Raw genomic sequence first — 12,224 nt, 5'->3', positions numbered from 1 at the left:
CCAGATGTAACAGACTGACCCTAGCCCCCCGACACATAAACTACTGCAGCATAAATACTGGAGGCTGAGACAGGAGGGATCAGAAGACACTGTGGCCCCATCCGATGATACCCCGGACAGGGCCAAACAGGCAGGATATAACCCCACCCACTTTGCCAAAGCACAGCCCCCACACCACTAGAGGGATGTCTCCAACCACCAACTTACCGTCCTAAGACAAGGCCGAGTATAGCCCACAACGATCTCCGCCATGGCACAACCCAAGGGGGGGGGCGCCAACCCAGACAGGAAGACCACGTCAGTGACTCAACCCACTCAAGTGACGCACCCCTCCCATGGACGGCATGGAAGAACACCAGTAGGCCAGTGACTCAGCCCCTGTAAAAGGGTTAGAGGCAGAGAATCCCAGTGGAAAGAGGGGAACCGGCAAGGCAGAGACAGCAAGGGCGGTTCGTTGCTCCAGCCTTTCCGTTCACCTTCACACTCCTGGGCCAGACTATACTTAATCATAGGACCTACTGAAGAGATAAGTCTTCAGTAAAGACTTAAAGGTTGAGACTGAGTCTGCGTCTCTCACATTGGTAGGCAGACCATTCCATAAAAATTGAGCTCTATAGGAGAAAGCCCTACCTCCAGCCGTTTGCTTAGAAATTCTAGGGACAATTAGGAGGCCTGCGTCTTGTGACCGTAGCGTACGTGTAGGTATGTACGGCAGGACCAAATCGGAAAGATAGGTAGGAGCAAGCCCATGTAATGCTTTGTAGGTTAGCAGTAAAACCTTGAAATCAGCCCTTGCCTTAACAGGAAGCCAGTGTAGGGAGGCTAGCACTGGAGTAATATGATCAAATTTTTTGGTTCTAGTCAGGATTCTAGCAGCCGTATTTAGCACTAACTGAAGTTTATTTAGTGCTTTATCCGGGTAGCCGGAAAGTAGAGCATTGCAGTAGTCCAGCCTAGAAGTAACAAAAGCATGGATACATTTTTCTGCGTCAATAACATTATTGTTAGTCAGTGAGTCACATCTCTGAACAGACAAAACTATCAATAATATTGTTCATGCTTTACTGAAACATAGTACAACTACATACCTGACTGTTTTTGGAACATTATGTCCTCTAAAGTGTTTATGTGGGAACTATTCCACACCCTAACAATTTATTCTACCCGGACCGAAATCAACGTTGCTCTTCAGACAGGCATGGCGTCCAAACGAACTCTATAGAAATAGCAGTGTAAAATACACATCATTTAGCCCGGCATTGGTGCCCTACTGTTAAACCATTTCCAGAGATTCATCGCCAAATGCAACAATGGCGTGTCGTACCGTATGTCAACTTCTACAGCGCCGTAAGTACAACATATGTCTGACCACACAACCGCTGCCACTCATAACATGGGCTAGCTACCGAATGCTAATTAGCTAGCTTCACTCTATACAAAATGACCTTGGGTGGTTGCTAAGTACAGTATTAGATCATGACATCATCAACAAATGTTCATGATGTAAACTATGACAGTTTATATAGCTAATCTGGGTTTCTGCATCGCTAATTTGTGTATAGGATGTGGGTTTGTGAAAATCAGTTGCCATATTCTTGCTTTGTGGCTCCGGCAATGCAGTTGTAGTGCCCAGTACGTAAAGTTAACATTTGTTCAATATACGTTTTTCGGGAATCGATTTTCAAGGGATAGCTAGTTCCCAATAACACTATTCCAATGATGACCAATGAATGGCGAATTCCATTAAATCTTGAGTCTTCAAACTAGTTTAGGCATAGGAAATGTGTATTGTCTTATCATGTATTCATTGACTCAGGGTTGGCATCCAGTGCTGCGTCTGTGCGTCTCTCGGCTGCTGACGTGCGTGGTCAGCGCAGCGCTGTGTTTTCCCGGGAGCAGGCTCGCCAGCGTTCCCTGTACCCGCGCACAGAGAAGATCGAGGTGACCTTGCAAATACCCGGTCTGCAGGGCACCCTGCTCGTCATGAACAAGGGAGTGTCCACACCACACAGCTGTGCACGCCGTGAGTACAGGGACAATACCTGTGGTTTGTCTGTGTGCCGCATTGAATTTGTCAAGGCAGTCAGAAAAATTCTATAGTATGAATCATATTAAATCTCTCTCTCTCTCTTAGACTTGACAGAGTGGTATGTAACCAGCTCTGCCCTGGCCTTAGTAGACGGAAAGCCCTGGCCCCTGCACCAGCCCCTCACCCAATCCTGCTCCCTCTCCCTGCTCACCTTCAAAGACTCAGACCCACAGATGGTCAACCAGGTACAACACAGCACCACAGATATAGGTATACATACACTGAGGTGTATATAGCACCTATGTAGGGTGAAGTTGCCCTTAGACGCTGATATTAGATCAGTTTACCATATCCCCCACTAATGGTTAAATCAAATTGTATTAGTCACATGCGCCGAATACAATTGGTGTAGACCTTACAGTGAAATGCTTACTTACTAGCCCCTAACCAACAGTGCAGTTAAAACAAAAATACAGATGAGAATAAGAAACAAAAGTAACATGTAATTAAAGAGCAGTAGTAAAATAACAATTGCGGGATTATATACAGGGGGGTACCGGTACAGAGTCAATATGCGGGGGCACCGGTTAGTTGAGGTAATATGTACATGAAGGTAGAGTTATTAAAGTGACTATGCATAGATAATAACAACAGAGAGTAGCAGCGGTGTAAAAGAGGGGGAGAGGGGGGCAATGTAAATAGTCTGGGTAGCCATTTGATTAGCTGTTCAGGAGTCTTATGGCTTGGGGGTAGAAGCTGTTTAGAAGCCCCTTGGACCTGGACTTGGTGCTCCGGTACCGCTTGCCGTGCGGTTGCAGAGAGAACAGTTTATGACTCGGGTGGCTGGAGGCTTTGACAATTTTTAGGGCCTTCCTCTGACACCGCCTGGTATAGAGGTCCTGGTTGGCAGGAAGCTTGGCCCCAGTGATGTACTGGGCCGTTCGCACTACCCTCTGTAATGCCTTGCGGTCGGAGGCCGAGCAGTTGCCATACCAGGCAGTGATGCAACCAGTCAGGATGCTCTCGATGGTGCAGCTGTAGAACCTTTTGAGAATCTGAGGACCCATGCCAAATCTTTTCAGTCTCCTGAGGGGGAATAGGTTTTGTCGTGCCCTCTTCACGACTGTCTTGGTGTGCTTGGACCATGTTAGTTTGTTGATGACGTGGACACCAAGGAACTTGAAGCTCTCAACCTGCTCCACTACAGCCCCGTCGATGAGAATGGGGGCGTGCTCGGTCCTCTTTTTCCTGTAGTCCACAATCATCTCCTTTGTCTTGATCACTTTGAGGGTGAGGTTGTTGTCCTAGCACCACACGGCCAGGTCTCTGACCTCCTCCCTATAGGCTGTCTCGTCTTTGTCTGTGATCAGGTCTTCCACTGTTGTGTCATTGGCATACTTAATGATGGTGTTGGAGTCGTGCCTGGCCGTGCAGTCATGAGTGAACAGGGAGTGCAGGAGGGGACTGAGCACGCACCCCTGTGTTGAGGATCAGCGTTGCGGATGTGTTGTTACCTACCCTTACCATCTGCGGGCGGCCCGTCAGGAAGTCCAGGATCCAGTTGCAGAGGGAGGTGTTTAGTTCCAGGGTCCTTAGCTTAGTGATGAGCTTTGAGGGCACTATGGTGTTGAACGCTGAGCTGTAGTCAATGAATAGCATTCTCACAAAGGTGTTCCTTTTGTCCAGGTGGGAAAGGGCAGTGTGGAGTGGCAATAGAGATTGCATCATCTGTGGATCTGTTGGGGGTGTATGCAAATTGGAGTGGGTCTAGGGTTTCTGGGATAATGGTGTTGATGTGGGCCATGACCAGCCTTTCAAAGCACTTCATGGCTACAGATGTGAGTGCTACGGGTCGGTAGTCATTTAGGATAGGTTACCTTAGTGTTCTTGGGCACAGGGACTATGGTGGTCTGCATGAAACATGTTGGTATTACAGACTCGGACAGGGAGAGGTTGAAAATGTCAGTGAAGACACTTGCCAGTTGGTCAGCGCATGCTCGCAGTACACATCCTGGTAATCTGTCAGGCCCTGCGGCCTTGTGAATGTTGACCTTTCTGGGTAAGTCTCTAAGAACTTTGCACATCTTGATTGTACAATATTTGCCCATGTATTCTTTAACTCTTCAAGCTCTGTCAAGTTGGTTGTTGATCATTGCTAGACAGCCATTTTTAAGTCTTGCCATAGATTTCAAGCCAATTGAAGTCAAAACTCTTAAATAGGCCACTCAGGAACATTCAATGTCGTCATGGTAAGGAACTCCAGTGTATATTTGGCCTTGTGTATTAGGTTATTGTCCTGCTGAAAGGGGAATTCGTCTCGCAGTGTCTGTTGGAAAGCAGACTGAACCAGGTTTTTCTCTAGGATTTTGTCTGTACTTAGCACTATTCCGTTTCTTTTTATCAAAAAAAAACCTCCCATGTCCTTGCCGATGATGAGCATACCCATAACATGATGCAGCCACCACCATACTTTAAAATATGAAGAGTGATACTCAGTCATGTGTTGGATTTACCACAAACATAACTATTTGTATTCAGGAGAAAAAGTTTTTTAAAAATGCCACAAACAGGATGCATGTTTGTACAGAATAAAAAATACTGCAAATCTTTCTTCTTTACAATCTGCCATTTAGGTTGGTATAGAGGAGTAACTACAATGTTGTTGTTCCATCCTCAGTTTTCTCCCATCACAGCCATTAAACTCTGTAACTGTTTTAAAATAACCATTGCCCTCATGGTGAAATCCCTGAGCGGTTTCCTTCCTCTCCGGCAACTGAGTTAGGAAGGACGCCTATATCTTTGTAGTAACTGGGTGTATTGATACACCATCCAAAGTGTAATTAATAACTTCATCATGCACAAAGAAATATTCAGTGTCTGCTTTATATTTTATTTTTACCCATCTACCAATTAGGGGCGGCAGGTAGCCTAGTAGTGGTTAAAGCATTGAGCCAGTAACCAAAAGGTTGCTAGGTTGCTGAGCTGACAAGGTAAAAATAATATCTGTTGTTCTGCCCCTGAACAAGGCAGTTAACCCACTGTTCCTAGGCTGTCATTGTAAATAAGAATTTGTTCTTAACTGACTTGCCTAGTTAAATAAAAAATATGCAAGGCATTGAAAAACTCCCTGATCTTTGTGGTTGAATCTGTTTGAAATTCACTACTTGACTGAGGGACCTTAGGTCCAAGAGGCTTCTAAACAGCTTCTACCCCCAAGCCATAAGACTCCTGAACAGTCTTAAATATATATATATATATATATATATATATATATACACATACATACATACACACACTTGTTTTGAGTTGATCTCGCTCGCCCAGAAAGTGCATCAAGATAATTGGTCTTGTTTTAAGATATTCTGACTTGTTTCAAGCCTTTTTTTAGGTTAAAGTAAGCAAAATGATTTGCCAGTGCACTGAGATAATTACCTTTTGAAGATGTCAAGTCATTGCATTCTAATGTTAAGAGATACTGTATCTAGGTAGTGTACAGGGCCATAGATACTGTATATGGCAAACTTTTGACACCAGACATATTTGCCCCCAAAGTGGTGGTTTTCTGGTGGTGTTGACTGACTGGTCTCAGACTGTGACTGTGGTGATTGGCTGCTGGTTTGTGTGTGTGTGGCCTCTCTCTCCCTCCTTAGGCATACTGGCGGTCGTGTGCAGCCCTCCTTGGCCAGGTCCTTCAGGATGCCTTTAAAGAGGACTTTTCTGTGGAGCTGCTCAGAGTCCCAGAGGTGCTAGGTATATGCCAGGAAACACTCATACCCATGTTTTCCCTACCATTTTCAGTAAAAAACATCAAGAAATGACTAGCTTGGAACTGAATCCTATATACAGTGAATCCTATATACAGTGAATCCTATATACAGTGAATCCTATATACAGTGAATCCTATATACAGTGAATCCTATATACAGAATCCTATATACAGTGAATCCTATATACAGTGAATCCTATATACAGTGAATCCTATATACAGTGCATTCGGAAAGTATTCAGACACCTTGACTAGTTCCACATTTTGTTATGTTACAGCTTTTTTCTAAAATTTGATTAGAATAATCTACACACAACACCGCATAATGACAAAGCGAAAACACTGAAATACCTTATTTACATAAATATTAAGACCCCTTGCTATGAGACTCCAAATTGGGATCAGGTGCATCCTGTTTCTATTGATCATCCTTGAGATGTTTCTACAACTTGATTGGAGTCCACTTGTGGTAAATTCTATTGATTGCACATAATTTGTACAGGCACACACCTGTCCAAGGTCCCACAGTTGACAGTGCATGTCAGAGCAAAAACCAAGCTATGACGTTGATGGAATTGTCCGTAGAGCTCCGAAGTTTGGAACCACCAAGCCTCTTCCTGGAGCTGGCTAAACGGAGCAAGATGGGGAGAGGGGCCTTGGTCAGGGAGGTGACCAAGAACCTGATGGTCACTCTGACAGAGCTTAAAAAATCAAATCACATTTTATTTTTCACATACACATGTTTAGCCGATGTTATTGCGGGTGTAGAGAAATGCTTGTAATGCTCTGTGGAGATGGGAGAACCTTCCAGAAGGACTGCAGCACTCCACCAATCAGGCCTTTATGGTAGAGTGGCCTGAAGCCACTCTTCAGTAAAAGGTACATGACAGCCCACTTGGAGTTTGCCAAAAGGCACGTAAAGGACTCTCAGACCATGAGAAACAAGATTCTCTGGTCTGATTAAACCAAAATTGAAACCAAGACTGAATGTGTCACGTCTGAAGGAAACCTTGCACGATCTCTCCTGTGAAGCATGGTGGTGGCAGCATCATGCTGTGGGGATGTTTTTCAGCGGCAGGGACTGGTAGACTAGTCAGGATCAAGGGAAAGCTGAACGGAGCAAAGTACAGGGAGCTCCTTGATGAAAACCTGCCCCAGAGATCTCAGGAACTCAGACTGGGGTGAAGGTTCACCGTCCAACAGGACAACGACCCTAAGCACACAGCCAAGACAACACAGGAGTGGCTTTGGGACAAGTCTCTGAATGTCCTTGAGTGGCCCAACCAGAGCCTGGACTTGAACCTAATCGAACATCTCTGGAGAGACCTCAATATAGCTGTGTAGGGACGCTCCCCATCCAGCCTGACAGAGCTTGGGAGGGTCTGCAGAGAAGAATGGGAGAAACTCCCCAAATACAGGTGTGCCAAGCTGGTAGCATCATACCCAAGAAGACTCAAGGCTGTAATCGCTGCCAAAGGTGCTTCAACAAAGTACTGAGTAAATGGTCTGAATACTTATGTAAATGTCATATTTCAGTTTTTTATTTTTATATACATTTGCAAAAATGTATGAAAAGCTGTTTTTGCTTTGTCATTATGGAATATTGTGTGTAGATTGATGAGGGGGAAAAACAAATCCATTTTAGAATAAGGCTGTAACTTAACAAAATGATGAACAAGTCAAGAGGTCTGAATACCTTCCAAATGCACCGTATATAACCAGCTTTTACTTCGCTCATTCTATCACTAGCTTTTTTTGCTCTCTCTCTCGCTGTCTCGCTGTCTCTTTCAGATTGTTTTGTTGGCATGAAATACAATTTGTAGATATAGTGGTACTGTACAGCATTTCAGTAAATATGCAATGCAATAAGGAAATACATTTATTTCAGTAGTAATAATAGTAAATATAATCATGTATACTACTGCTGTTGTATTGTGTGGTCTTCGGTCGATAGATGTAATTAAATAAAACGATTATAAAAAGAAAAAATGCTTCATCGATAAACAACAAAATGTACATTGATGGTTACACTACGTATTACTTGTAAGTTATAGACAATGTACAAAACATTATGAACACCTGCTCGCTCCATGACATAGACTGACCAGGTGAATCCAGGTGAAAGCTATGATCCCTTATTGATGTCACCTGTTAAATCCACTTCAATCAGTGTAGATGAAGGGGAGGAGACCGGTTAAAGAAGGATTTTGAAGCTTTGAGATAATTGAGACATGGATTGTGTACTTGTGTCATTCAGAGGGTGAATGGGCAAGACAATATATTTAAAACGGGGTATGACGAACGGGATTGAGGGTTGTGACAAACTGCAACGCTGCTGGGTTTTTCAGTTTCCCATGTGTATCAAGAATGGTCCACCATCCAAGGGACATCCTACCAGCTTGACACAACTGTGGAAGGCATTGGAGCCAACACGGGCCAGCATCCGTGTGGAACACTTTTGACACCTTGTAGAGTCCATGCCCCGACGAATTGAAGCGGTTCTGAGGGCAAAAAGGGGGGGGTGCAACTCAATATTAGGAGGGTGTTCCTAATGTTTTGTACACACAGTGTATATAATTCATACAATGTATGTAATCTCTCGCTCTCTGCAGTAACTTCAGGAGCGTTCTGTTGTGATGTCGTGCTGGATCCTCAGTTAGACGCCTGGAACCCTTCAGAGGTCAGTGTGTTATATTTGGGTGTGTGTGTAACTACGTGTGTTAATCTCTGGTGTGTGCATACGCTTGTTATTCTCTGTTGTGTTCGTGTGCATACAGGAGAGTCCGAAATGATTGACAGCCTTGATAAAGATTTTATATATACAGTTGAAGTCGGAAGTTTAAATACATTTTAGCCAAATGCATTTAAACTAAGTTTTTCACAATTCCTGACATTTAATCCTAGTAGAAATTAGGTCAGTTAGGATCACCACATAATTTTCCTACATCATCCACATAATTTTCCTCCCTCGTGCCATCTATTTTGTGAAGTGCACCAGTCCCTCCTGCAGCAAAGCACCCCCACAACATCATGCAGCCACCCCTGTGCTTCACAGTTGGGATGGTGTTCTTCGGCTTGCAAGCCTCCCCCTTTTTCCACCAAACATAACGATGGTTATTATGGTCAAACAATTCTATTTTTGTTTCATCAGACCAGAGGACATTTCTTCAAAAGGTACGATCTTTGTCACCGTAGTCTGTCTTTTTTATGGCAGTTTTGGAGCAGTGGCTTTTTCCTTGCTGAGCGGCCATTCAGGTTATGTCGTTTATAGGACTCGTTTTACTGTGGATATAGATACTTTTGTACCTGTTTCCTCCAGCATCTTCACAAGGTCCTTTGCTGCTGTTCTGGGATTGATTTGCACTTTTCACACCAAAGTACCTTCATCTCTAGGAGACAGAACGCATCTCCTTCCTGAGTGGTATGATGGCTATGTGATCCCATGGCGTTTAAACTTGCGTACTATTGTTTGTACAGATGAACGTAGTACCTTCATGCCTTTGGAAATTGCTCCCAAGGATGAGCCAGACTTGTGTAGGTCTACATTTATTAATATTTATTTATATTTAACATTTATGTCACCTTTTATTTAACTAGGCAAGTCAGTTAAGAACACATTTTTATTTACAATGACGGCCAAATCAGGATGATCCTGGGACAATTTTGCGCCGCCCTATGGGACTCCCAATCACAGCTGGATGTGATACAGCCTGGATTCGTACCAGGGACTGTAGTGTCGCCTCTTGCACTGAGATGCAGTGCCTTAGTCTGCTGCGCCACTCGGGAGCCTGAATAATGACTGTATAAAATAAATCATTCAAATACTGAGCTATGTTGTATGCCAGTAACAGAGGAGGTTAGAATGTCTTGGGGGTATGATCTTTGATCCTCTGCAACTTTCTCAATCATCATTATTCACAATTCATTCAGGATTATCCGTAATCATGGTAGCCATCACATTGTTGTAGGAGTGTTTAAAAACATATTCTATTTTCAAAAAGATTGGCTACAAAATGACAAAATTAATTATTATCATTCATTTCTATTGGTCACAAAATTATCTGAAACGCAACCAAAACGAACTGCAATTGCATCCAACAAGTTTGTAGTCACAAGCTTGATGTAGTCATTGTGTGCTAGGAATATGGGACTAATTACTTAACTTTGTCTACTTTATTCATAAGAATCTTTAGGGATGTCAATAATACAATTTTTTGTATTAGTATAAAATGTATATTTTAAATGTTGCATACAATATAGCTCTGTATTTGAATTATTTGTTTTATACAGTCATTGTTGCTCATCTTTTCAAGGGTGTAAATCATTTCGGACCCCACTGTGCATGCGTGTTGAGCAAAGTGAAATGACCTGAGAGTGTGTGTGTCCCAGGAGTCCCTGCGCTCTCTGACGCGTGGTGCTCAGCAGCTGATCCATCGGGACCTGCCCTGGGAGCCTCTGGAGGTGGCGCCCCCTGTTGCCCTGGAGGCCTTCTCTCACAGCAGGTACTTTATTTCTATACTCTCTTGTTCAATTGTATCATTTTTGGGGGATAGAATATACAAGACAAACCAAAATAATGCAAAGGTATTGAATTTGGCCATCAATACCCCCTTTCAGAGGACTGAGAAGGTGTTGCAGCTTGTTAAGTGCTGTTATAACAGGTTATAACCGCCTGGCATTTTTATGGACTGAAAGCCGATTTGGCAAAGCCAGTTTCGAAACCTCTCTTCTCTTGCAATATTTTCCCTTCTATGCCTTTTCCTCCATGTTTTCAAAGCACTTTTTCACTTATTTTACTCTGTTTCGTATTCTCTTCCAGTGTTCTAGCTGTACCTGTGTTTGTGTTTGCAGGTGTAAGCAGGAGGAAGTGGAGGAGAAGTCAGCACAAAGTCCTAAAGGCACAGTGATGCTCTACAGGTGAGCTACAGGAACTGTACCGCGGTTGATGACTCACTCACTCACATACACTATTGACATCCTTATTGAGACCCGCTCATCTTCACTGTGTTCTCAAATACGTATATGACACACACACTCTTGTCTCGCCTCGTATCTGTCTCTTAGGTGTGGGGACCATGTTCTGTTGAGTGGGGGCCCCTTGGTGGCAAGGACAGGGCTGTGCTCTCAGTATGAGGTCACTGCCATCCACCCTCTAGGAGAGGGCGAGTGGGGTCTCCACCGCCGGGCCCAGGGGCTCTCACTGCCCCTCCAGCAACAGGTACATATGCGCACAAAAATGCAGGACATGTTTCAGTCAATGTATGAAGCATCTTTGGATGTGTCCGAGTGTCAGTGAATAAGTGTCAGTGAGTGAATGAGTGATGAGTGCCACTGAGTGAGTCATTCATTAATTTCTCCTGTTCTCTTTCCGTAGGCCCACCACACTGTGTGGAGGAAACTGAGGAGCAGGGCAGAGAAGCTGGTAAGAAAATATTACTCTTCACAATTTTAAAGACCAAGTTCACTTTTTTGAAGTTGTAGCTTGTATGCGACATAGCTAGGGTATTGTCTTTCCATCTGAACTGTTAAGTTTGTTAGCTGGTTATTTAACAACATCCAGAATCTCCTGGCTGGCATTTTTGGAGCATGTAGCAATACTAGTGGAAATCGTTTGTACCAGCTAGCGGTGCAGTCAAAAGCATTACAAATGTTGTGAGGATCAGGTTACATCTCTCCACATTATTTTGAGTGGTTTGGATGAAACAACAACACCTAGGTAAGTCAAAATGAGTTAAAACCCATCCTGATCTCACTTTTAGATTTTTACTGAAAGGGGTTCTGCAGTATCTCAAATCTTTACTGCTGACGTGCACAATTGTTTGGGTTCATATCAACAGTTGGAAGATGGAAGAAGAATTTTTTTTTTGAAAATATGTTTGAGTAAAGTGATCCTTTAAAAAGTGAAACATCCCTTTAATAAGAATCTCTATCAGTATCTATTCATAATGAATTATTGAACTGCTGGTTTAATCCTATTGGCTCTCCCTCTCCACAGGTTGAGGTGCCCACAGCATCAGCCAATGAAGCCATTTCAGATACATTGACTCCGCCCTCTGCCCCTGAACAGACTCCTCCCCATACCGCCCAACAATGATCATGACTATAACCTTGTCATTATATATGTCTTCGTAATATTTGTGGAATAAATGTGTACAAAATGTGTAACGCGGTGAAATCGTCCCCTCCTCTGTATACTAAATGCTTGCTGAAATTTAAGTGGGTTATTGGTTTATGACAGTGTAGCTGATGTGGTGTAGAGTGAAGTTGCTGAACTTGGGTCAGTTTTGCATTTCCCCCACTAATGGTTAAGGTTAGGTTTGGGGGAGGGGAAGCTGATCCTAGATCTGTACATAATGGCTGATATGGAATCAAAGTATTGTTGTGCAGAATGTAACTGGTTTGTGCCCAGTGAGGGACAGGGACAGAACC

General features: G+C 43.5%; 1 protein-coding gene across 1 annotated transcript; it reads left to right on the top strand.

The window, feature by feature from the left end:
* Positions 1 to 1,177: 1,177 nt before the first annotated feature.
* Positions 1,178 to 11,960, top strand: mrpl39 (mitochondrial ribosomal protein L39). Its single transcript, XM_014151312.3, has 10 exons — positions 1,178 to 1,347; positions 1,817 to 2,023; positions 2,135 to 2,274; positions 5,680 to 5,779; positions 8,408 to 8,475; positions 10,185 to 10,297; positions 10,647 to 10,712; positions 10,860 to 11,013; positions 11,170 to 11,217; positions 11,791 to 11,960. Exons 1-10 carry the CDS (start codon positions 1,311 to 1,313, stop codon positions 11,887 to 11,889), a joined length of 1,032 nt encoding a protein of 343 aa, XP_014006787.2. The 5' UTR covers positions 1,178 to 1,310; the 3' UTR covers positions 11,890 to 11,960.
* The last annotated feature ends 264 nt before the right edge of the window (positions 11,961 to 12,224 follow it).

This window comes from Salmo salar, chromosome 17 (genome assembly GCF_965601325.2).
Source record: "Salmo salar chromosome 17, fSalSal1, whole genome shotgun sequence".
Taxonomy (NCBI): domain Eukaryota; kingdom Metazoa; phylum Chordata; class Actinopteri; order Salmoniformes; family Salmonidae; genus Salmo; species Salmo salar.
Note: the sequence above shows the minus strand (reverse complement) of the source record. Positions and strands in the feature narration are given on the sequence as shown.

Bases quoted from the DNA above. Each gene is read 5' to 3' on its own strand.
- mrpl39 (XM_014151312.3), top strand. From the start codon at position 1,311: ATGGCGTGTCGTACCGTATGTCAACTTCTACAGCGCC. The intron at 2,275-5,679 runs GTACAACACAGC...CTCCCTCCTTAG, and splicing joins ACCCACAGATGGTCAACCAG to GCATACTGGCGGTCGTGTGC. The intron at 5,780-8,407 runs GTATATGCCAGG...CGCTCTCTGCAG, and splicing joins CAGAGTCCCAGAGGTGCTAG to TAACTTCAGGAGCGTTCTGT.